The following is a 26135-nucleotide window of genomic DNA, read 5'->3' on the forward strand; positions in this document are numbered from 1 at the left end:
GCTGATGACCAAAACAGGCGCTGCTCACAGCAAAGATGACGCCTGAGCCAGGGAGCAAAGTGGGGCGTGGGGCTCAGAATACGTCCAAGTCAGGAAGATGGGCGCAGGGCTCCGGGGATCTCAGGAAGAGAGCCCGCGGGTCCCGCCCTCGGCGGGGATCAGCCGCCGACGGTCGCTCGCAGCCGGAGCGGCTCCCGCGGCCAGCCAGCGCGCGACTGCGGAGGCCGGCGGCCAGGAGAGCAGCGGCGCCCGAAGGCCTTGGCTCGCCGTGCAAGGCGCCGGCCGGGCAGGCGGGCAGGGGCCCGGGCGCTTCAAGCCGGCCTGCCCGCTCCAGCCGCGCGCCCCAGCATCCCCCCGCCAGCGTGGCCCGCGGCCAGGGGCGATGGGAGGCGCGGTCTGCCCCTCGGCCGCGCGGCCCCGCTCCCCCGACTGCGGGCTCCCCAGAGGGTCGGGCTACGCGTCCCCTCGTCACGGCCCCTGCCTGGGGGCGACGGGAGGCGCAGTGGCCCAGCTCATGGGGGCGGCGGGGTTCGTCTCCAGGGCGCCCCTGGGGAAGAGGCCGCGCCGCCGCGCCGCCCGGCGAGGAGCGCAGCAGCAGCAGCAGCAGCAGCAGCGCGGGGCCGCGTCCGCGGCGGAGGGCGCGCGGGCTTACCTGGGGGGGCGGCGGCGGCTCTTCCCGCGACGGCGCGCCACGGCCAGGCGGGCAGCGGCGCGGCGCACGGGGCGGCCCCGTCGGCCAGCGTGGAGCGCATGGCGGCCGGGCCGGGCCAGGGGCCCCGGCGCGCTTCCAGCCTGCCGGGCGACGGGCGCCTCCGCGGCACCGGTGGGCTCGCCCGCGGCGCGGCGCGGCGGCGGCGCTGGGCCCGGCGTGTCCCGCGGCCGGGGGAGGCGCTGCTCCGCTCGGCTGCCCGCCTCCCTTCGCGGCGCGCCCGCCCGGCCGCAGGTATTTATCGCGCCGCCCGCGGGGCCGCCAGGGAGGGAGGAGCGCCGGCCCCCTGCGAGCGAGACCCCGGCGGGCGCAGGGCCGCGCGGGCGGCGGGGCCCTCGCCCGCCTCGGGGCCCCCGCAGGCGCGCCGATGTCGCGGGGGCCGCGCGAGCCGCTTCGGGGCCGCCCCCGGCGGGGCCCGCCAGGTGCGTGGCACTGCAACGCCCCGCGCCCCCGGCTGGGAGCTGCAGGCCCTCACCCCGGGGGGGCATCCGCCGGGGGAAGGCGGCGCCAGGGCGCCGGCGCCCGCCGGAAGAAGCGCCGGGCCCGCTCTCGGGGCTGGCGGCAACTGGGAAGGAGCCTCTCCGGGCTCCCCTTCCTAGGGCTGCTTTTCAGCAAAGCTGCTTCCACGGGGGGGGGGGGGGGTGTCGTCGTTTTTTAATCCGGAATTGCAGCGTGCCTTCCACACTGCAGAACAAATCTCCCCCTTTATATTACTCCACCATCTCCCCACGCATGTAGGCGGAGCAAGACGGGACAATTTAGCCATTGGTTAAGATCTCTTCCCATTTGTAACTGGCCACCTTGTTTTGTTTAAGTATTTATAGGCTGCCTTTTTGGGCATAGCTGTCACACGGCAGGGTACAGAAAAAAGTGAGAGGCACTCAAATATGTAAGGCACCAGGTTAAAAGTGTATGCTGAGACCATACCATTAAAAGTTCCCAAGGCACATTTGAAGAGCTTAATAAAAGCGGTATAGAGCACTGTTAGGGGAATATAGCCTGGAACCGGAACATTTTTAAGGCCTGTTTGAATTGTGTCTGCCAAGCTGGTAAGCATATGAGCAGAACCACCTTATGCTCATCTTAACATATGGGCAGGATTGTGTGGGTGAAGGTGATCTTTAGATCAGCGGTGAGAAAAGGTAGATTGGGATCTCCAGGTAGATCTCCAGGTGATTTGCAAGGATTTTTCATTCTCAATACTTTAAGAAGGGCAAGTAAAATTGGAAGTTTAAAAAATTAAATCACCATGTGCTAATTGCATATTTTAGTTCCCTGTGTTCCTGACCTGTAAAAAGGAATATTCATTGGTTGCCTTTGACCAGGCCTTTGTACAGCTCAACTGGCCGCTTTGAGAGTTTTGTTATAATCCTCAGATGTAGGTTTGTCTTTGTACTATATACAGTGTATGTCTCATGGGGCGCAGTAGATAATTGATTCTACTTTCTGCCTCCCCCCCCCCCATTTTGCACCTGGCTCTGATTAGTGGACCTCAGGGCTCTAGTAAAAAAACAAAGTCATTCCCAAAAGCTTGGATTCTGCCCACCCCTTCTTGAGATAACCTTTAAAGCCCTAAACAGCTCAGGGCCACATTAACTCGAGTGCTTTGAACTGGGCCCGGGAATCTGCCAGCAGCCAATGCAACTGGTGCAAAACTGTTATTTGTGTGTTGCACAAACCTGTGTAATATATTTTGTTAGACTTATTTAGATAAAGTGTTTTTTTTAAAAAGCTCCAGTTCTCATGCATGGCGGATTGTTCCCTGCCATCTTCCATAAACGCTTGGAGCAAGGGCAGCAGCAGAGGGTTCCTTCCTCCTGTTTGATGAAGGAGGCAGGCAAGTTGGCAAAACAAGGAGCCCAGGGTGCCTCTCTTCAGCTGCCCAGCAAGTGGATCCTGCTCAGTCAGACGTTTCTGTTTACACTCATAAACAGCCCATGGCAGGTAAGCAATTTGATCCAGATGGACTAGTGCTGCAGTGCTGTATAGACTTGCTTAGGAACTAGCCTTGTTTGATACTGCAGGGTTACTCTCGAAGGCTGCAGTCCAATACCGACTTTCCTAGGAGTCAGCTTCATTGAATGCAATGGAACTTACTTCGGAGTAGGCATGCACAGGACTGCACTGTACGTAGTTATGTAAAAATAAGAGAGAAAAGGAGGGAAAAACGCCATCAAAGACCATCAATTCCTCCTCAAACTCAGTGGGTTGTATCAAATGTTAATCCTACTTAGACGTACTGAAATGAATGGGACTTAAGTTAAGCCTAACACTGGATACTACCCAGAACATCAGCAACCTACTCTATGCATCTTCCTTTCAGAAGTTCCATGCACATATAGATAGTCCCACTCCCTGCTCTTGGGCCAGAAACAAAAGAACTAATGGAAAAGCCTCCCCAAACCCACAACCCTTCAGTTGGAAGTTGACAAAGCGTTGCTGTTTTGGTTCCTGCCATAAATCCTTTCCAGCTCAAGGCAGGCTACTTGTTGTTTTAAGTATTTGAAAGGCAGCAGCTCTTCATCAAGTTTCGACTTTTCATCTCTCAACTATATTTTTTTTTCATTCTCTCTCAAGGAGGGTTTTATTCTTAGTCTAAGCCAGCCTTCCCCAACCTATCTGGGGGATGCTGGAAGTTGTCCAACACATCTGGAGGGCGCCAGGTTGAGTAAGGCTAGTCTAAGCCTGGCTGGATCAAACCAAAGGCACGTCCTTCTAAACCACCATCCTATTTCACCCAGTGGCCAACCAGCTGCCTCCCAGAAGCCCACAAGCAGGACATGAATGCAACCAACCCCTGCAGTTGTCAGAAAAATGTGATCTCCAACTCCATTTAAGCACCATGATTCAGTCGCTGTCAACAGACCTTTCCTCTGCCATGATGCTATTTTAAAAGGCACCTAATCCTGTGGCTATCAGCATCTTGTAGCAGCAAATGCCAGAAATTAATGGGGCATTGTGTGAAGAAGTGCCTCCTTTTGTCTGTCCTGAATCTCCTGCCAATCCATTTTACTGGGAGGCCGAGAGTGTGAGTAAAACTTCCTCACAACACAGGCAAAGATGCAACTCTTTGAATTCCAAGTTGAATTCCACTGACAGTCCCACTACAGTGTTTAGGGCTGATTGCATCCTTAATCTTTTCTTCTTGGGTAAGCTAAAAAGCGCCATTTAGCCTTTCCACATAGGGAAGGTGCTCCAAGCCCCAGACAATTTTGGTTGTCCCTTTGTGCTCCTTTTCCATCTCCACCATGTCCTTTTGGAGATGGGCAACCACAATTGCACACTGGGCAAGGTCCAGTAAGCCAGGGTTACGTAGAAGGTCGACTGGGGTCTGGTGGTAGATCTGTGTGATCTGTAGTACGTCAGCAAGGGTTTCTGACTCCCAGTTGTTTAACAATAGCAACAACAACATGAGGCTCCCCACACAGAATTAGACTGCTAAAACGAAGACAGCCTTGAGGGAGTAACCAGGAGCTGTCTCAGCAGTGTTTAATTCTAACTATGTCTCCTCCCCCTGACTCAGGTTGGTGGCTCCTTGGGTCTAGTGCACAGTCAAAGTAGATCCCTGAAGGCTGCTCATCCCTGCACTGAGCCACTAGAAAAACCAGTCACCCATGCTGGAGGTGGCATCAGTTTGCTTTGGCACCTTGTGGCCATCCAAATCGCAGGGCTAACTTGGGTAGCCACGTATCCACTCAAGGACTGCTCACTGCTCCAGTCCACAGCAACGCCAAGGAAGGACCTAGGGGGCTGCCTTCGAACCAAGTCCGACCATCGGCCCACCTAGCTCAGTACTGCTGACGCTATCAGGCAGCTGCTCTCCAAGGTTTGAGGCAGGGGTCTTCCCTGGCCCTACCTGGAGATGCTGCTGGCAAGTGAACCTGGGACCTTCTGCATGTTAGACCTCCTCCCTCAACGAAATGAGGCAGAGGGTGGAGGCGAGAGGAGCGCCATCTCCCATGCAATAGGCCTCCATGGCTTCTTAATCGGGCCCAAAGTCAGGCAGGGCTGGTGTCTGACTGGAAGCAAGGCAGAGCCACGGGGGAGCTGTGCATTGGAAACCGAGCTTCACTCACCATTGTAATCGTCATATGTAGACTTGTTCTCTTGAGTTCCAGTCCTTATGTAGCCAAAAGGGTACTATCAAAACACAAGAGGGAGGTATCAGGGAGCCTGGGGAAACCCCAAGATTTGCAGAAAAGCACCCAAACATCTATGCGAAAAGCAAACACAGAAGGGCGGAGGTGGAGGAGATGATCTTAAAAAACAACCCCATGAGTATTGAGCATGTTCAGGGCACACAGAATGCTAGCTGAGCATTCAGAAAACCTGGGAAGAGGAAGAATGGAATGGCTGGAATCCTGAGCACTCTACACTGCCACATTTTGTTGGTGCCCACTTGTTAACTTCATAAAAGGGTTGTTCTGTCTCTATGCCTGGCAGGTTGGCCTGCACAAAGAAAAATCAGATGTTTGTCTCCTTCAGGAAATGACAAATAAGCACCAAGATGGTAGCGCAAGAAGCAGCAGCATGTTTGAGTGACATAGCCAATGAACACTTAACACAGGCTCAGGATTTAAGAACAAAAATCTGAGCAAGTCTCACTCTCAACATGGTTTTCCTTGATGCAGGACTTTTCCACAAGCCAACCCTTCTGAGAACCAGATAGCTTCTTGAGTGTTTCCCTTCATAACTGCTATTCCAGATGGATCAGTTTCCAAGGCAAGATTTGAACCCTGGATTTACAGATAGGGAGAGAGTCGAGAGACATTTTCTTATCAGCGGAATTCAACAAACACGTAAAAACAGACTCAAGCCTGCTTCCATAGAGTTGCCCATACAACCAGTTTAACTGCCGGCCATGGTCAAGGCTTTTAGGCTCTCAGATACCTACACAGGATGGATGGTTGTTGATGAAACACTGCTAGAAAGCCAATTTTAAACAAACTTTATTATGCATATCAGTTGCCTAGCCTCTTTCCAAAATATTGGAGGTCAAGAGGTGTTGGGAAAAGAGCCTTGATTTCATCAAAGTACCAACCGGGTGAGAAAACCTGTGGACAGTGTGGTAACAGAGGAAAGACCAGGAGGGCTTGTTCAGACATGGCTGGTGGGCTATGTAATGGAAGATTACACTAGGAATTGTTTTTTATTCACCGCCTAAGGTCACAGAACCATAAACCAGCTGCATTCAAGGCAGGAATTCCATACCCTAAAACCCAAAAGATCTCCGGTAGGAACGACTGCCAAGCCAAGGAAAAGCCATTTTTTCACAAAGACTAGATGTATTCCTAGGATGTCTTATTGTTAGTTTATACATATGTACATGTGTGAGAGAGGGAGTTATCTCATATGTCTGCACATATATGGTTTTATATTATGTACAATATTGCATTTGTAAGGTTTATAATCTTTGTAAACTGCCCAGGGAGCTTTGGCTATTGGACGGTATGGAAATGTCTTAAATGAAATATTAAAATTTCTTTTTTAAGAAGCTGTAGTTCTTGACCTTCTATGAACACAGGCAATGTTGAAATACCTTCAGGAGACAACCTTCATTTCATGGCTGTCCCTTCAGTTAACATCTCGGATTCAAACTTAGAACCACAAGGCAACATCGTTGGAGGGAATGAGGGGGGAAGTGGGCTTTTCCCTGTGTCCCAACACAATGGCTATTTTGTGCGGATTGTTTGCACTGTTTGAGGCTGGCTCCAGAGCAGAAGCAGTGAGTAACACCCCCCCCCCACCCCCAGCAGCCACTGCTCAAGCCTAAAAAGTATAATTGCTTGTTTCATACCAGAGGCAGGTTTCCTACTGCTTCCTTCTCCCTTGGTTTTGATGCCTACTTGTTTGGGTTCAGAAGCTTTTCTGGTAGGAAGTTGGTGGAAGGGCCAACTTTGAACCACACACGCTTCTTTGAGTTCTAAATGTAAGCAAGTAGCCATCAACACCAAGGGCAGAAGGACAGATAAGTGATAGCAGAGTCAGCCAGAAAAACAGAGGCTGCAGAGTCAAAGTAACTGGAGAGTCCTTTATTACAGAACAGGCCTATTAAAAAGGCATAGGATCAACTAGGACTATATAAACTAGAAGATCATTAAAAAATACTTATTTAACCATTTCAAAACTCCCGTACAGAGGCAGCAGTGTCTCTAACGTTGTTCTAAAGAGGAATGTGAACTGCGTGCCAACTCCTTCTGTACTTGAGAGGACAGACTGGCATAGATCAGAGGCATCCACCACAACAACCCAGAAGCTGCTGAATGAAATGTGACTGTCAGCCGATGACAGAATCAAGAAATACAATGGAATGGTAGGATGCTACGGTTTCTGCAACTACAACAAAAATTATGGTGGGTCTCCCAGATTCCAGCTTGGCTTTGCAGGCACCAGGGCTGCTAGATTGATTGATAAACGTGACGGACAGAATCTGGAAGGCCACCAGAATGCAGTGATACCCCGCAGTTTTCAACAGCATTGCATGCTTTCCAGTTCTAACAGTCCAGCAAGGGCCAAATCACAAGGATTTGCCATCCATCATATAGTAGCGATACATTACACCGAGGACCAATGCTCCTAGAATAGGGATCAACCAGACTGACCAGAAACTAAGGAAAAAGGGAAGAGAGGGAAAACATTAACACACATTTATGCTAAATGCACTGTAAACAGCAGGGCTGGGCAGCATACAGCCTCCACTGCTCCCCAAAATTGGAAAAGAAAAAATTAAAAAAAAAAAAGACTGGAGGAGCCATTTTGACCCTCTCTCTTTTTTTTTTTTTTACATTTTAGTGGTAAATAATTTTTTTAAAATTCAAAATTAGCGTCGGGGGAGGGCAAAAATGGCCCCCAGACCTCCCAAAATTGCCCACCTCTGATAAACAAGAAAGACCTTCTCAGTGCAGCTTAGCAACAGATGTGAGATGGTGACAGAGGCAATGACTCCTCAAGGGCATGTCTACACTATAAACATAAACCAGCTTAACTAGCAACCAAGCCCTGGGAACTGAAGTTCTGCAAGAAGGCCAGCGACCTCTGCACACAGCAGTCTTCACACACCCTTCAGAGCTGCAGCTGTCACAGTTCCTTGAGTAATGTCAGAACTATATAGCCATTGGTTTGTAGGCACAGATACACCCTTGGGGTGACTTATGCATACTGGGCCAGCAGGGTTGCTTCCAGAACTTTCCATATGTTGCAGCCAAGCCATGTAGTTACCAGCTAAAGATATGACCACTGTTGGCATGGAATCCCATGCTACATAGGAGTGACACCCATGGCACAATATTATGAACATGCCCTCCATCAAAAGTTGGCAAGGAAAACCTCAAAGATCACCTAAAGATGTATAAAAAATACATCTAGAAGTTCCCCTAATTCAAGCCACCTTCCATATGCACACAGTTTGAAGCTGCTGTGGCCACCTCCAACAAGAAGATGGCTGTTTCACAGATCACAGCATGCAGGAGGCTGATCCACACACAGTTTGGGAGCTTCTTTTTAAAAACAAGCTTACTTAGAAAAAGTGTTTGCTTACTTTAGTAACACAATACCCTACCTTGACTCGTTGGAGGGAGGATTGTTTGGATCCTGAGAAGATAAACACAAACACATATTTTATTAATTCTTGGCTACTAAAGGAAGAGCCAAAAAACAATCCTCCCACCTCCTTCCCTCTTCTAGTGTCTCCCCAAGGGTATCACCCACCTTTGCTCAGATTCTCTGTCTTGGTTCTCATCTACCCGTTTACTCCTTAGCTTGCTCTCCCACCAATACCACCAAGTTTCAAGCTTCCCATCTCTGTAGTCTCTCATGTCCTATCTACAAGCACTTGGAGGTAGGGAAGTTCTTAAGCAATTGGTATTATGTATGCATCCCTGGCTTTTGTTTTTTTGCTCTCCGATTTGGTACAATGAACAATGATGGAGCTCCTCTCTGCTAACTGGCAAATGATGGGGCTCCCTGAGCAAAGAGATTCCAGCCCACCATGAGGGCTATTTGTTACGGTGCTCTTTTGCCCTGTGTGTTAGCTTTAGCTTGTGAGTCCCCCATGGTGTGCCAGCCAGACATCTCTTAGCAGCAACTCTGCGTTAAGCAGCTCAGTGTTCTTCCACAGTGGCTCAGCCTTACATCAGCAGTCACCAATACCCCCAGCCCCCTTTTTAAAGAGCATAGTGCTTGGCCTCAGTTCAGAACTGGAGAGCATAGAAGGCCAGCTTGTCCACCTGCCTTATCCATTGTCTGGCTGAAGAGGAAAGTTACAAAAGGTGCCTTTGCCTTTAAGAGCAGCCAATGGTCAAGCATGCCCATAACTCCTTCATGAGATCCTGTTTCACACTCCTCTCTAGCCCCAGCCCTAATCCCTCCTCTGGCACACTTCCCACGTGGGTGTCTCCATCCAATCTGTCATCCCAGTTCCAAGCAGCAAGGCTCAAGGCTGCTTGCTCACAGCAGTAGCACAGCTCCTTTGCTTTTCCAAGTCCAGGCAGCAGTGGTGGGCATCCAGTGCTGGTGGTTTGGCCAGCAGGGCACAGCAAGGAGCTGGCGCTCCATCCTCTACCCAGGTGGTGGCAGACTGCACAAAAGGGGCCCCGGTCGTCTCTTGCCGCAAAGAAGAGAGAGATGCAAAGAATCCCCGGGATGCGGAGGGAGAAGGACTCTCTCCTACTCCCCTTCCTGGGGGCAGGCACAAACCACGAGAGATTCCATGACAACAACAATCAAATATTAACAACTGTTTTAAGTTGTTAACATTTAAGATAGCCGGTGGTAGTGCAAACAAACACACTGATACAGTCATGCGTTTAGAACACCAACACAGAAGCCATTTGCTTGTAGGTTTGTGTTGTGTGGTAGATGGCACATTCCAGCACCCAACCGCTGTTTGCAGGAAAATAAAAGAAGCTGGAGGGAACAATTTATTTCTACCTGCAGGGGTTCTTTTGTGCCAGGTTCAAGAAAATACTTTCAAAACAGGTGATTTTCATACAAGGAGGACCATGAGGCATTTGGGAGAATTTCTTCCACTCAGTGTTACAACACGAGCATAGAGAATATCAGAGCAAATACTGATGGAGGAAATGCTGCAGCCCAACCAGAAGGCTTCTTTTCGGGCACTGGGAATGTCTGCTGCTTCTGGTGGCCAACGTGACTGCACAGGATGGCAATTATAACTATTATTCAGAAGACCTGTACGGCTGAGCCAAGTGTGGCATTTCTCTCCATTATTTCCCCACTATAAAGCAGCACAATAAAAGCTGCAAAATGAGATGCCCAAAATTAACCCACAGTCTGCAGTCAACTTACAGAACAAGCACCGCTGTTGTTTTACAGGGACGGTGAGAAGACCTTTGCATTTGCAGTAAGAAGCGGAACCACAGGACTAGAGTTCCATGGAAAGTTAGGAAGAGAGGTTTTCAGAGAGAATTCAATATGGAAATTAAAGCTCTGACATTTTAAGAGCTTAAGGACCAGCAATGCTCAGCTGAATTCCACAGGAAGAGATGCTGAGGTGCTTTGGAAGGTGCAACAGACTTTCTGAAATACGCTGGTGAGCTTGCAAAGCAGGCTTGGTTTTGGAACCAAGCAAGGCTTTCAGCAAACAGAAACTTGCTGCTCCAACAGATAAATCCAACCCAAGAGCAGGAAGGCAATTTAGCAACAGTCGAATTTTTGGGGTTGCTATTCATCACAAACAATGGACATCAGCAAAGGCAGAAGTATTAGCTTGAGATCCAGGTTTGTATCAAGTCAATCTGATCAAAGCCTTTCAGTGAAGAGAGCAACATACCTCACAACATTGGAGTGGAAGTTCCTCTTGAATAGATCCAACTCTGATTCTCAAAGCCTTCCATTGCTTTGCCCAGTCAGTTCCCTCCATCCCTCTCTCTCCTCCAACATGTGCTTTCCTAGTCCATTTTGTAGTACTCCCTGCTCTCTGTTATCCCCCCGCCCCATGTCTCTGCCTCCTGCCATGCCACCATTTATTTCTGAAGCTACCTCCCGCTCTTGATTTCTCAAGCCAATTCCCCTGCTGAGCCCCTCCACAAGCCCCCCCTTATCTAGAAAGAGGTTTGACTGCTGCTCAAGCAAGGGCTCTTTCCACAAAGTCCAACCCAAAGACCTCAGAGCTTCACGTGAGCCAGAAGGAGGAAGCCTTGCCACACAGAAGCTGTGCTTCCAATGTACATGCCCCATTGTGGAAGGCGGATCTAAGCCAGGGGCGGGCGGGGGGGGAGATGCTGTGGCTAACAAGAGTTAGCCCACAAGCCAATGGGGGGGGGGGGGCTAACTTCCCTGCACACAGATGTCTGCAATGTTGTGTGAGCATCCCAGCCACTCATATGAGTGGCTGCATCACCCAAGAGACCTAAGAATGTCTGAACTGGGCCCTGGGAAAGAGCAAGTAAGGCACCTCAAATCTCGCCAAGTCTTTTAGCTTCACTCCTGGAGCTGTCAAGTAAAACTTTTGTTTTCAACATCTAGAGGTCACTCTCAATCAGCCTTCCCCAACCTGGTGCCCTCCAGATGTTTTGGCTGGGGGATTATGGGAGTTGTAGTGGAACACATCTGGAGGGCACCAGGTTGGGGGAAGGCTCCTCTAGATGAGCAGAGCTATACTTTAACAAGAACCCCGAGACTTCCTCATCAATGACCCATTGTCACCCCCAAGAAAAGGCATAGCAAAGCTGTGGCCACCAGCATCACCACCGTCTGCTTCCCAGTGAAGGACCTGACAGCTTATTCTGCCCTGGCAACTCACAGCCCTTTCCAAGTGACAGCCAACTGAAATGTTGGCCCAAATCCTGTGCAAACCCCCACTGGCCTCAGGAGCAGCCTGTGTTTGCTGTATCAGAACCCCCTCCACCCCTAAGCTAACCTTAAAGGCAATTCAATTGTCCTTCTGCAACATTCAGCATCGCTTTTGCAAATAACCTTCATAGCAACGTCAGGTGCTAGCTAGCTGCTAATTGGGTCCCTACAGTTCGAGCATTTCTGGTCACCAGCTCAGACCAGTAGGAAAGCTGTCTCCCCACCACTGCAAGGGGCAAAACCTGTAATGGCCCCAGCTGCAATGGCTGTTTTCTCCTTTAGCTAAGATATTTTGTTGTTGTTAAAAAGACGAAGCAAGAGCAAGCACTACTTAGCCCCATCAATTTGCCCTTATAAAAGATGTTATTAGTTCTTGAGACTCACAGAAGTGGCTTTAGCTGAGTGTGCAGAGAAAGTGAGAAAGCCAACACTGAACAAGCAGCTAGGGAGGAGGCGAGCATGCAAAAGCAACCCTTCGGTTAGGCCTGGCAGAGGGAGAAAAAGACACAAAGACAGGCTTGAGAAGGGCGTTTGTCACATTCTGCAATGCTGGAGCAGCTGGCAAGCAGCAGTTGGGTAGCACGGGACCATTTCAAAATGACAAATACAAATAATGGCTGATGCAGCTTGAGATCTCAGAAGTGACAGGCAGGATTTACTTTGTGTGATTGTTCGCTTCGCTGCAGAAAAGATTTCCCATTGTAACTGGCCCAGAAAATTCTGATACAAACTACAGGAACTGGATGATGAAAGGGGGTGGGGTGAAGACAGGCCATCAGAAAACCTGCCAGCTTCTCTCCCAATATCCAAACCTGGTGCCCTCTAGGGGTTTTGGACTGCAGCCCCTAGAATTCTGGCTACTGGCCATACTGGCTGGGGCTGATGGGAGTTACAGTCCAACGATCTGGAGAGCACCAGGTTGGGGGGCAAACAGTCCAAACCCTTCTTCAGAGTGACCAATTCGAAGGAGTAAATAGACACTGAAGCTGGCAAAGTCTTTTCCTGAAGTTGGAGACAGCATGGGAGCCTTTTCTCAGATGCGTCTGCCAGGGCATTATTCTGCCTCCTGACCACACACAGTGTCCCGTCACCCTCCCCTGGCAAAAATCCCACTTCTCAGAAGTGAGTGCACGTGTGAGTGGCACCTGGGCAAGACCAGATGTAAGCGGGACCCAGCCAGAAGCCCACTTGCACTCGCTCCGCAGCACTCGTGCCAGAGCAGCTTGCCTGGCACTCTTCTGGTGTAAAGGGACACACGTGGGTGTGCCCATGCAGCATTTTGACTTTTTGTTTTTAAAAATGGGGACAAAGCGCCTGGAAAACACAGGAGCCCTGCTAGCCCCACTGTCAACGAGTGGAGCTTTGCCATCTGACGGCAGTGACAAAGGCAGCCCTGCTTCTCTAGCTTGCTGACACACACAACACCGAATCCCCAGCTCATCTCATACCATGAAACTTTAAAATCTGGGTGGGTCTATAAACGAAACGGCTGCAGCGTGTTTTTATGTTTGTAGAAACAACACGGTCAAGGCTATTTTTCTCCCCAGGGGTACCATAAATCACAAGAAGGTATTTATTTTACAGCTTCCTAAGACACTAATATTGCACATGGGGATTGGTGCGGTGGGGGAAGGGTTTCTGGTACAAGGCCATTTTCAACGCTGGCCTCGCACGCCAGGCAGTGGGAATCTGCTCAGGTCCTTCCGGAATAGCTGGAGGCCGCTCTCCAGTGGCAGAGTGGCACGTGCCTGGGTCTTGCCCAGCCTGGTATCCAACACCCTCCAGAGGTGTTGGACTGCAACTCCCATGATCCTGGCTGGGAATGATGGGAATTGCAGTCAAACACATCTAAGGAGTGCCAGGTTGGGGAAGAGTGCCATCCAGAATCAAAACCTGATGTTCTCAGGCCATGTTCAGTAAGCCGCTGGCTGGGACACTGCACTCGTTCCAAGCCTTTGTTGACACAAGCCAGGGAGGGACAGGAGAGAGAAGACAATGCACAGACTGGGCTTCAAGCTAGGCTGGAGAAATGTTTTAATCCCCTTGCTGTCAATGATTGATCTCCTGGGCATCACACAGCGTGGCTCGGGCAACCCACGGCTCTGTTTACACAGACAGCAGATGGCCCTCCAACGTGGGAACTACTTGGCAATGTCAGGTTCTGAGTTCTCCCAGGGACTGCCCCACACAGAGACCTTGCCACTGGACTGGGGAGTGGAAGGGGTTGCTCAGACATCCCCAGGTGTTCCAGAACTGAAGTGCTCCCAGCCCCACCCACTCCACATGCTGCAACTGAAGGCAGCTGGGTGCAGGACAAAGAAATCCTAGTTTCTCCAGCAAAGATGAACAGCCTTCAAACCCACGACCTTTACCCCAGAGCCTTTTCTCCTACTAAGAACATCAGAGCAGCCCTGCTGGATCAGGCCAAAGGTCTACCTAGTCCAACATCCTGTTTCCCACTGTAGGCAAACAGGTGCCTTCAGGTGGAAGGACCATAGCTCAGGGGTGGAGCCCCCGCTTTGCATGCAGAAGGTCCCTGGTTCGATCCCCAGCATCTCCAGGTAGGGCTAGGAAAGAATCCTGCCTGAAATGCTAGAGGGTCATTGCCACCGGTCAGTGCAGGCACTATTGAACTAGATGGACACACGGTCTGACTCAGCTTACGGCGGCTTCTGATGTTCCTGTGTAAGCCCCCAACCCAAGCACATGAAGGCCTTAGCCCTTTCCCCTCTTGTAATCCCCAGCATTCTGGCATTCAGAGGTATACTGCCATGGATGACGATGATGATGATGAAGTGATAGGCCTGTACTGTGCTACAGACTCCAGAGTCCCGGGGTGTGTTTTCCACCCACAGTAGAAGACAGCTGAGCAGCAGCCTTCAGGAATAGCGCTGAAGGAATTATTCAGTATCTAACTGAAGCCACAAGGCAGAAGGGGAGACACTGCATGCCGAACACCAGCCTTGCTGGCAGGGCACCAATAGCCTGGCTCTGAGGAGCAACACCTACGGAAAATGCCAGTGGGCTGCAACACCTCCCCCAAGGAAGGAGAGAAGCCAGCCAACCATGACCCCTCTTTCAAGAGGGAGGCCCTCAGCTGCAGAATCACGGCGACGTAAAGAAGTTCAGTCCTCCTGCTTCTGCCGTTGCTCCCCTCCATCCCTGCTCGTGCAGTAGCTGGAGCAACCTGCCTGGGCTTACGACATGTTTTCAGCTGCCAAGAACTCTTCCATCTTAGAATGAAAGGGAAAACACACCACTAAGAGTGGGTCTTACCTTGGAGGCATCGGGTGCACGGTCACACTGTAGAGAGAAAGGGAAAGAGGGAAAGGCTGTTAAAACCTCCTGGGAAGAAATCCCTCCAGCCTCTGAGAAGAGCCAGTGCCACCCGAGCAGCAACGCTTCCATCCCTCCTGTTTCCTAGAGACAGCTTAACAGCTACGGCCTCAGCCATGGGCTTCTGGACAGGACAAGTGACAGCCACCCGACAGCACAGGGTGCTACATGAATCACCACGCTCTCCCCAGAAGCCCTGACAGATCAGGTGGCAAAGAACAGCTTGCGCCTCTCGCGCCTTCTCCCTGGAGCCCCAAAAGATCTTCTTATGGGCCACAAAAAGAATGGCTGTCCCAAGAGTGTCCTCCGAGGAGAAGGAGGAGGGAAGAAAACACAGCACAAAAGCCACAAGAAGTCTGTTTTATGCAAAGGGGCCTCACCGGATGAACCTCTCCTATGAGGTAGTCTTTCAGCATGTCCTGGGCATCCAGAGAGTGACCGACATCTTCAAAGTTCTCTGTGGCATCTCTACCAGCTTGTTCAAGCAAAACCTCCTCTCCACCTGGATGCTGGAAAAGTTTAGCATGGGAATGGTGAAAAAGAAAAGCCATGAATGGGAAAGACAGTGCCAGCCGCAACTGACCACCTCCTGGAGCAAAGACCCAAGATGTGCCCCACTGAGGATGTAAGGCTACAATTCTAAAGATGTACTTCATCTGAATGTAAGGCCCACTTAACTCAATACAAGTTACTTCTGAGTAGACATGCATAGGCTTGCGCTCCATCAGTGCCATGCTACACATATCTACTCAGGCAAATGTGTACAGGGCTGCAATCTGAAGCCTCAAGAATGCCATTCAGCTTTCTCAAACACACCTGAAACATTACCAGCTGCTGGGAACTCAGGCACCTAGAAACGCAGGATCTGCACTGATGATCTTAAGGGGTTTCCCCCCTTATTGCTGGCCAGATTACTGCTTAGATGTTTTGATGATGGTTCCTTAAACGTGCTTCTGACACTTGGAAAGTTGCAATATTGGTATGTTATAATTTTGTATTTCATGATGTGTAGTTGTTGTTCTATTATGAGCCTCCTTGAGTACACTTTTAGTTTAGCCCAGCTTTCTACTCAATGCAAACAAACAAATATTTTCCCAGCTCTTTAAGACTCCTGCCTCCATTTTCCAAACCCTCTCTGTGGCATTACAGCCCTTTGCCAGCAACAGGCACCTGGTTGCTCTGGTCTCTCGGTGATTCCCAAGGTGTGGGATGCAGGAGCCCTGCTTGCAGGCTGCTTCGCTAGCAGTATGGGTATTACTGAGCAAAGGCAGAACTGTTGTTGCTACATGTTTAGTGGCACCCGTGCTCAGTGGCAGAGGCACCTGCTTTGCGGTCAGGAAGTCCCAGCTTCAGTCCCTGGCAATTTCAACTAAAACCATCTCAAGGAAAGGCCTCCCTCTTCCCAAGACCCCCGGAGAGCCAAATACTTGGCTAGGCAGACAAAGAGGCTGACATGATCTCAGGCAGCTTCCTAGATTGCCAATGTTTGATTTCCAGCGGTTGTTCGGTTCCCCTCTACCTGCACCCCCCCCACCTCCCGGTGCCATCTGCTTTCAACAAAACGGGAGCCACAGACAGTGCTTCAGGTCAGAGAGTGCAGAGCAGGCAAAACATGCCCAGGCACACCTTCATTGAGCTGAAAGGGGCCCTGCGGTGGAGTTTGCTCCCAGGGTAAAACTCCTCCAAGGGAGAGGCAGGGAGCAGAGGTTAAGAGAGTCATCTCCAATTGACGTCACTAGCTTGCCCCCTTTGGCAGATCGCACATTTCTCCCCAGAATGACACAGAAGAAGGTCCAGACAGAGAAGGAGCTAGAGACAAGCAGCGCGCAGTAAGGGCTTGATTGAGGCCACCAACAATTTATTTATTTCATTTCTATACAGCCCAGTAGCCAAAGCAATTGACTTCTCTCCTTTGTTTTTGTGGACTTCAAATTAAGGATGAGCATCGAAAGAGTCTAAACAAAAGCTACCAGCTTGGCCTAGAATGGAGAGCACACAGCCCTGATTGATACCTCTCTGGCACTGAATTTGGTTTTCACACTACCAGAGGAGGAGAGGCAATGTAAATATAAAGATACCATTTGGAGAAGGCCGGCTTGTGTCGCGCTGCCTTAATTTCTTGGTATCTTCTGGTTTTAAGATTCCCCTTAAAAAACAGCTTTGTATGACTCAAAAGCTTGGTTTTCCATGTCACTTAGAAAAGCTGATTCAAAACCAGAGATGATCTGATATACGAGCAGACTGAGATATTGAATTCACTCACAGTCAAGAGTCCATTCATTCATTTCATTTCTTATATTTCTATACTGCCCCATAGCCAAAGCTGTCTGGGCAGTTCACATCCACAATAATTTTTCTCCAAGTGGCCAAACGGTAGAACACAGCACATACTTAAACTATGGAATTCACTACCACAAGATGTAGTGATGGCCACCAATTTGGGTGGCTTTAAAAGGGGGCTAGACTAATTCCTGGAGAAGGCTATCAATGGCTACTAGTCCTGATGGCTATGTGCTACCTCCAGTACCAGAGGCAGTGAGCCTATGTACACCAGTTGCTGGGGAACATGGGTGGGAGCGTGCTGTTGCACTCATGTCCTGCTTGTGGGTTCCCAGCTGACAGCTGGTTGGCCACTGTGCGAACAGAATGCTGGACTAGATGGACCCTTGGTTTGATCCATATTATGTTCTTAACACAATATGCCAAGCCAAGTTGAGGCGCATCCAGAAGATTATGCCACTCCACAGTGGGGAACCTTGGTTCTTTGCTTGGTGCTAATGATATTCAGATTTTGGCTTTAAAACTCCCAGAGTCTCACATCAGAGCACATTTGGAACAAAAGGAGGAGCAGTTGTACTCTTCAAGAGTAATACAAGGGACCTAAATTTAGCACATAGTCAAGGATCACAGAAACAAGTATATCCTGCCCCAAAATACATTCTAGATACCCATGTCTGATCATAGGAAGTCCTAAGATCTTCAGTGGAGAATTTTCTCCATGTTAAGGGAAGTACATTTTGTGGCAACAAGGGAGACAGCCTTCTCCATAGTGGCACCCCAACTGTGGAATACCCTCTCCATAGGAGTACGATTGGCACCGGCATTACAATATGCAAAATGTTTTTCTGCAAAACATGGCTCCTCCAGGAAATTCCTGACTTGTGTGGCGGATAACTTCCTCCTACAGAAAGTAGAGGAAGGAACTAGAGGATCGGCTATCCTTGACTTGATCCTAACCAACAGAGATGACTTAGTGGATAAAGTAGCAGTTACAGGAACACTAGGGGAAAGCGACCATGTTGCACTTGAGTTCTTGATTCTAAGGGAAGCAAAAGCTGAGTGTAGTCAAACGCGTACCCTGGATTTTAGGAAAGCTGATTTTAATAAACTCAGAACAATGATCAGTAAGGTCCCATGGCAAGCAACGCTAACGAGAAAAGGAGTCCAAGATGGGTGGGAGCTTTTAAAAAAGGAAATTCTCAAGGCACAATCACAAACAATTCCAACAAGAAGAAAAGGTGGAAGACAACAGAAGAAGCCAATGTGGCTTCACAAAAAGCTTAGGGATGACCTGAAAACAAAAAAGGACACATATAGGAAGTGGAAAGAAGGCCAAGTAACAAAGGAAGAGTACAGGCAGATAGCACAGAATTGCAGGGATGGCGTCAGGAAGGCTAAAGCTGAGAATGAGCTGAGGTTAGCAAGGGATGCTAAAAACAACAAAAAGGCTTTCTTCAGCTACGTGCACAGTAAAAGGCAGAGAAAAAAAAATGGTGGTTCAGCTATTCAATAAGGATGGCAAAACAATAACAGATGACAAAGAAAAAGCAGAGGTGCTCAATTCCTACTTTGGCTCAGTCTTCTCCCAAAAGAGGGTCTATGACCCCCCTGGCAAAGGCGAAGTGCAGGCTGAAGGGGCAGGATAGCAGCTTGAGATCAAGAGGCATATGGTCAAGGAACACCTAATTCCTTTGAATGAGTTCAAATCTTCAGGGCCAGATGAACTGCATCCTAGAGTCATAAAGGAACTGGCAGAAGAACTCCCAGAACCGCTGTCTATTCTCTTTGAGAAATCATGGAGGATGGGGGAAGTGCCAGATGACTGGAGGAGGGCTAACGTTGTCCCTATCTTCAAAAAGGGTAAAAAGGAGGAATATGGGAACTACAGACCAGTCAGTCCGACATCAATCCCTGGGAAAATTCTGGAGCACATGATAAAGGAATCCATCTGGAAGCACCTTGACAACAATGCCATGATTACTCGAAGCCAACATGGATTTGTCAAAAACAAGTCCTGCCAGACAAATCTGATCTCATTTTTTGATCAAGTCACCTCCCTTGTAGACCGTGGGAATGCTGTAGACATCATATACCTCGACTTCAGCAAAGCCAGATTCCGGCTGAACATCAGGAAAAACTTCCTGACTGTAAGAGCAATACGACAATGGAACCAATTACCTAGGGAGGCGGTGGGCTCTCCCACACTGGAGGCCTTCAAGACGAGGCTGGACAGCCATCTGTCAGGGATGCTCTGACTTGGATTCTTGCATTGAGTAGGGGGTTGGACTCGATGGCCTTGTAGGCCCCTTCCAACCCTACTATTCTATGATTCTATAATATTTTTGGCACCAAGTCAAAACGGTTTCATTTCAGTTTGGTCATGTTGGTTAGTCAACTCTATTGTTTTAGCTGTCTCGAAACTGTTTATTATGAAGGTTTTGTTTCTTTTATCACTGAGTTATTAGTTTTTGTCATGTCCAATGTATATCACCCTAGTATCTGTGAAGATGAAGGGCAGCCTAAAAATATTTTTAATAAATAAATAAAACACACAGCTCTTGAGCAACTCAGGAATTCAATTCCGAGCTTTCTGGAGATGCCTGATCTCCCTCATTCCAATGAGCTTCTACCATCCGAGAGTCCACTGTCTTAATTTATATTATGTAAGCTCTAATGCAACACTATAAATAAAACTGGTTTCAAATCATCTCCCTTGCAACTGACAGGCTTCAAAGAGACTGACTAAACAAGTGTCTGGCCTGTCGAACCAGGGCCTGTTTGAGCTCAGGAGCAGAGTACAGTGATCTCTTAGCAAAGAGATCTTCTCTGCTTTATGCCACGAGCCTGTGGTAGCCCTTCAGGCTGGCTGAACTGCAATCCCATCCAACTATCATGCAGCAAGAAGGGAGGTTCAGTGAGCAAATGCCGCAGAGAGTACAGGGAACTTGGAGGAGAGTGCAGGGATAAGTGGAACACCTGCTGAAACAGTCACAACAGTGTGGAGGTTTCAGGAAGAGAAGATAATTTACTAACTGCTCAGCTGCCTGTGATTTGCTTCCTAGCAGCGTGAACAGCTAAAAGAGAAATCTACATTCAACAAACTAGCTAGCACGAGCGTGCAAGGCAGTTTCTGAAGCTTCAAGATGGGACACACAGAGAGTGCATCTGTGCCATCCTTTCAAATAAGAGAGGCCCTGCTTAAACTCTCTCTCTCTCTCTCTCTCTCAATCTGTCTCCACCCACACACACTCATGACGTCAGTTCGGTGCAAGGTACAGTAGGGTCTTCTCAGTGGTGGTCCCAAACCACTGGAATACATTACTGAAAAAGCCAAAGCATGTAAATAGTTAGAAACATGGCATCAAGGCATTATGTATTCAGAGAAACCTATGGAGGCCTTTTACAATTGTGTGTGGTTTTCATGACATTTGTTTTTATCTCTGTAATTGGCCAAAGGTTATTATTGGGGGGGGGGGGTATGAAACACTGATGATACAATATTAGAATCATAGAATAGTAGGGTTGGAAGGGGCCTATAAGGCCATCGAGTCCAACCCCCTGCTCAATGCAGGAATCCAAGTCAATTGTGTATTGTGTTGTTGTCTTGCATTGCTTTTATGCAATACTTCTTAGCTGCTTGGGCTAAGGAGAGAACAGCGGGTTACAAACTTAAGAGTGAAAAAAGAATCCTTCAGACCACCCACAGTCCTCAGTCTCCAGACCACACTCCCTTTTTGCAGTTGCAATCTAGATCTGATTCATACTGGGGGGGGGGCACTTTCCCCCAAACACGAGAAGCTTAGGACTTTTTCTTGTTTGTCTAGGCAGAGTAGATTGCTATATGGGGAGAGTGAAGGGGAGGGAAAAGTTGTTTTGTGTATGTTTAAAATAACTGCTCTGTGGCTGAATAATTTTCCCCAACACTGCTGTTACTTCAACGTTTCTGAGGAAACAGCATTGGGAATTTTCACATATTCACCCTGAAAATCAGAATTAAAACCATATTATAACCTTGTTGCCAGGCACTGAAATATAGAATACTCTGATTAGAGCTGCCAGCACCACTTCCTGCAAAATGGATCATGCCTGTAATACTGATATTGCTAATAGCTATTTATATAGCCCTTTTAGTATCCCAAATATTTGACAACCCTTCTCATATTCATTTTCACACCACCCCTTTGTGCTCTGAACTGTTAGTAGAGGTTGCAAAATGGAGCATGTTCACACAAAGAATTACTTCACTTTAACAAACCCCTGGCAAGCATTCATTCCCATCACAGAGAGAGATCAGTAAGTCGGCACCAGGAACACAGACTTGTGTCTGCCTGTGAAGCTGCCGTGTGGAGTCAGCGCACTGGGTCCATCTAGCCTGGTGCTCTCCAGATGTATTAAAAGTGTACAACTCCCACCATCCCTAACCATTGGCCATACAGCTAGGGCTGACAGCAGTCATAGTCCAAAACATCTGGAGGGCACAAGGTTGCCCTGCTCTCCAGGGTCTTTCCAAGCCACATCATTGAGATCCATTATTCCAGTCTTCCCGAACGTGAGGCCCTCTGGAAGTGTCAGACCCCAGAGCTAACTGGGGGATTGTGGGAGTTGTAGTACAACACCTCTGGAGGGCCCAGCCTGTGGAAGGCTGCATTACTCATTGGAGAATAAACCAAGGACTAAAGATTAGCTGCTAAGCTGTGGGCCCTGCCCATGATACCAGCCAGTCAGGATCTCAGGGTGAGCCCTGCCTCTGCTTTAACTGGAGATACTTAGAAATGGACTCAGGACCTCCTGCATGCAAAGTGTTTACTTTACCCTATCCCCCAAGTTATACAAGCCCTCCCCATCATACTAGCAGCCAGTACCAAGACCAGCTGTTTTTATGTTTTTATTTTGTTGCATTTTACTTCTTTCATGCAGTCAATGCAGCCCTGTTTTACATGGATAGGCCAGGAGGCTACTCACAGGAACACCAGAAGCTGTCTTATACTGAATCAGACAGCCCCCTAGGTCCACCTAGACTAGTATTGTTGGCAATGACTGACAGCAGTGGCTCTCCAAGGTTTCAGGCTGGGTTCTTTCCTAGCCCTACCAGGAGATGCTGCCGGGGATCGAAACTGGGACCACCTGCATTCCAAGCAGGGCTCTGCCACGGAGCCACGGCCCCTCCCCCACGTGTGGCTAGCCATGCTCCTTGGGCTGGGCCAAGGCCTGCAGGATTAGGGAGAGAGGTGGCCACATCGCTGCCATCCAGGGGTGGGAAACCCAGCGCCTTCCAGATGTTATGGCCTACAGCTCCCAGTCCCTGACCACTGGCCAGGCTAGCTGGGACTGATGGGAATTGTAGTCCAAAGCCTCTGGAGAGTACCAGGTTGCTTATGCCAAATCAGTGCCCTGTGCAACCAGCCCCAGCATCACGGCGGCCTTGGCAGCACAAGGGGAGGCGACCCCCCGCCCACCAGATTCTTCGACTACAACTCCCATCGTCCATGACCACTGGCCGAACGGGCGGGGGCTGACGGGAGTGGCAGTCCACGACACGGCGGGGGGCGCAAGCCAGCCTGCCTCTGCGCGCTCGGGTGCGACAAGCCGCCCCGGGGCCGGACAGCGCCCTCCCCAGGCCCGCCGGGGCGCCCCTCCTGCAGCCGGGGGCGCGGCCGCCGCCCCCACCTCGTCCAGGAAGCCGGTGACGTCATAGACGCGGCCGCGGATGACCAGCCAGGCCTCATTGCCGGTGTTGCGCTTCGCCACCTCGGCCAGCCTGAAGAAAGGCCCGCCCTGGGGGCGCTCCGGGCCGGCCCCGCCGAGGCCGCGCTCGCCCGGCGTCCCCATTCAGACGCGCCCGCCTCGCCACAGAGGGCTCTTGGCCTTCCGGGGCCGCCGTACCTAAGCCGCGCCCGCTCGGGAGAGGGAGAAGGGGAGGAGGAAGGCCAGGGCAGGCAGCAGCCAATCGGATCCGCGCGCTCGGCCCCTCTGCCAGCCAATGAAATGCCGACCTTCAGAAGGCGGCAAAGGAGAGACTCTATGAAAATAAGCAGGGCTAGAGCGTTCTTCATACGGGCTTTTGGGGAGTGATGACGTCCCGTCTTCCGCTCGCCTGGACGAGCAAAAATCCGTGTTGAGGGGTACCTGTCAGTAATCTCAGCAGGGCCAGTTCCAGGTGAAGGGCTCCGTCCACGCACACCTGAAAGCCTTAAAAGCAACCGACCTAGTCGTTTAAGGAGACTATTGTCAAACATGACGTCATATATGAAAACAAAGGAATGACGTCACAGACGTTGATTTAGCAGAGCTCCAGATATGCTGGACCAGAACTCCCACTACCCCCCAGCCAGCATAGCTGTAGTTTGACACATCTGGAGGGCACCTGGTTGGGGAGGAGGCTGTTCCACTTGGCATTTCAGCTTCTGAAATGGGCTGTTCCTGGATTGTTGAAGAAAGTGGCTGCAAAGTCGAAGTGGTGAGCAGGCAAGTGACAGCAGGCATACTTGCTGCCACATGGCCCAGCTAGCAATGGGTTGTTTTGTTGTTGTTTATTCGGTCAGTCGCTTCCGACTCTTCGTGACTTCATGGACCAGCCCACGCCAGAGCTTCCTGTCGGCCGTCGCCACCCCCAGCTCCCCCAAGGTCGAGTCCATCACCTCCAGAATATCATCCCTCCATCTTGCCCTTGGTCGGCCCCTCTTCCTTTCGCCTTCCACTTTCCCTAGCATCAGCATCTTCTCCAGGGTATCCTATCTTCTCATTATGTGGCCAAAGTACTTCAGTTTCTCATTATGTGGCCAAAGCTTGGTAGCCCTATCGAGAGCATCTGGATCAAAATAAATGGAGCACAAAATAAAAGGAACCTGGTGGTCAGAGTCTACTACCGGCCACCCAATCAAGGAGAAGACGAGGATGAAACTTTTGAAATGCAAATAGCCAATGTTTTAAGGAAGCAGGATGTAGTAGTAATGGGGGACTTCAATTTCCCCAATATTTGTTGGGAGACAAATTCTGCAAAACATGGCCCCTCCAGGAAATTCCTGACTTGAGTGGCGGATAACTTCCTCCTACAGAAAGTAGAGGAAGGAACTAGAGGATTGGCTATCCTTGACTAGTGTGGTGTAGTGGCAAGAGTGTTGGACTGCAAGCTGGGAGATCTGGGCTCTAGTCCCCACTCGGCCATGGAAGCTCACTGGGTGACTTTGGGCCAGTCACATGCTATCAGCCCAACCTACCTCACAGGGATGTTGTGAGGATAAAATGGAGAGGCGGAGGATAATGTAAGCCGCCTTGGGTTCCTTGCAAGAGGAAAAAAGGCGGGATATAAATGCAATAAATAAATAACCAACAGAGATGACTTAGTGGATAAAGTAGCAGTTACAGGAACTCTGGGGGAAAGCGACCATGTTGCACTTGAGTTCTTGGTTCTAAGGGAAGCAAAAGCTGAGTGTAGTCAAATGTGTAACCTGGATTTTAGGAAAGCGGATTTTAATAAACTCAAAACAATGTTCAGTAAGGTCCCATGGCAAGCGACTCTAATGAGAAAAGGAGCCCAAGATGGGTGGGAGCTTTTAAAAACTGAAATTCTCAAGGCACAATTACAAACCATTCCAACAAGAAGAAAAGGTGGAAGACAAAAGAAGAAGCCAATATGGCTTCACAAAAAGCTTAGAGATGACCTGAAAACAAAAAAGGACACATATAGGAAGTGGAAAGAAGGCCAAGCAACAAAGGAAGAGTACAGGCAGGTAGCACAGAATTGCAGGGATGGCGTCAGGAAGGCTAAAGCTGAGAATGAGCTGAGGTTAGCAAGGGATGCTAAAAACAACAAAAAGGCTTTCTTCAGAAGTGTGCATAGTAAAAGACAGAGGAAATAAATGGTTGTTCAGCTATTCAATAAGGATGGCAAAACGATAACAGATGACAAAGAAAAGGCAGAGGTGCTCAATTCCTACTTTGGCTCAGTCTTCTCCCGAAAGAGGGTCTATGACCCCCTCTGGCAAAGGCAAAGTACAGGCTGAAGGGGCAGGATTGCAGCTTGAGATCAACAGGCATATGGTCAAGGAACACCTAATTACTTGGAATGAGTTCAAATCTCCAGGGCCAAATGAACTGCATCCTAGAGTAATAAAGGAACTGGCAGAAGAGCTCACAGAACCGCTGTCTATTCTCTTTGAGAAATCATGGAGGACGGGGGAAGTGCCAGATGACTGGAGGAAGGCTAATGTCCCTATCTTCAAAAAGGGCAAAATGGAGGAATCTGGGAACTACAGACCAGTCAGTCTGACATCAATCCCTGGGAAAATTCTGGAGTAGATCATAAAGCAATCCATCTGGAAGCACCTTGAAAACAATGCTGTGATTACTCGAAGCCAACATGGATTTGTCAAGAACAAATCCTGCCAGATGAATCTGATCTCATTTTTTGATCAAGTCACCTCCCTTGTGGACCGTGCAAATGCTGTGGACAGAATATACCTCGACTTCAGCAAAGCTTTCGACAAAGTGCCCCATGATATCCTGATGAGCAAACTAGCTCAAAGTGGGCTAGATGAAACAACAATCCGGTGGATCCACAGTTGGCTATAGAATCGGACTCAAAGAGTGCTTATCAATGGGACCTTCTCGAACTGGGGAGAGGTAACGAGTGGGGTACCGCAGGGCTCAGTCCTGGGCCCAGTGCTCTTCAATATTTTTATTAATGACTTGGAGGAGGAGCAGGGAATGCTGATCAAATTTGCAGATGACACAAAATTGGGCGGGATAGCTAATACTTTGGAAGACAGAAACAAAATTCAAAGTGATCTGGATAGACTGGAGCGCTGGGCAGAAAACAACAGAATGACATTGAATAGGGATAAATGCCAAGTTCTGCACCTAGGAAAAAGAAACCAAATGCACAGTTACAAGATGGGGGATACGTGGCTCAACCACATGACAAGCGAGAAGGATCTTGGAATTGTTGTCGATCACAAGCTGAATATGAGCCAACAAGGTGATGTGGCTGCTAAAAAGG

General features: G+C 49.5%; 2 protein-coding genes across 5 annotated transcripts in view; both read right to left on the reverse strand.

Moving 5' to 3' along the window:
* The window catches only part of NFAT5 (nuclear factor of activated T cells 5), an 88858-nt gene extending 87617 nt beyond the window's left edge, over nt 1–1241 (reverse strand). Inside the window, exon 1 of one of the 2 annotated variants that reach the window (XM_084812572.1) lies at nt 653–1241. In XM_084812572.1, the coding sequence (XP_084668698.1) occupies nt 653–752 (100 nt within the window). In that variant the 5' untranslated portion in view covers nt 753–1241. The remainder of the gene's footprint in view (nt 1–652) is intronic. The other variant, XM_084812571.1, reaches the window with a different exon arrangement.
* Nucleotides 1242–5216: 3975 nt separating this feature from the next.
* On the reverse strand, nt 5217–22988 carry CYB5B (cytochrome b5 type B). Of its 3 annotated transcripts, XR_014784688.1 has the most exons (6): nt 22805–22988; nt 15238–15366; nt 14798–14824; nt 11906–12006; nt 8268–8299; nt 6715–7317 (listed from the first exon to the last, which is right to left on the reverse strand). XR_014784688.1 is itself a non-coding variant. In XM_084812596.1 (5 exons), exons 1-5 carry the CDS (start codon nt 22964–22966, stop codon nt 7227–7229), a joined length of 441 nt encoding a protein of 146 aa, XP_084668722.1. In that variant the 5' UTR covers nt 22967–22988; the 3' UTR covers nt 5217–7226. The 3 variants fall into 3 exon arrangements, 2 of the variants coding, with proteins under 2 accessions (XP_084668722.1, XP_084668721.1); XM_084812596.1 differs by lacking the exon at nt 11906–12006 and having other exon boundaries at nt 5217–7317; XM_084812595.1 differs by lacking the exons at nt 11906–12006; nt 22805–22988 and having other exon boundaries at nt 5222–7317; nt 15238–15679.
* Between the last annotated feature and the right edge of the window lie 3147 nt (nt 22989–26135).

This window comes from Heloderma suspectum, chromosome 8 (assembly GCF_057233095.1).
Source record: "Heloderma suspectum isolate Gila_16-S chromosome 8, 16-S_ref, whole genome shotgun sequence".
NCBI classification, from domain to species: domain Eukaryota; kingdom Metazoa; phylum Chordata; class Lepidosauria; order Squamata; family Helodermatidae; genus Heloderma; species Heloderma suspectum.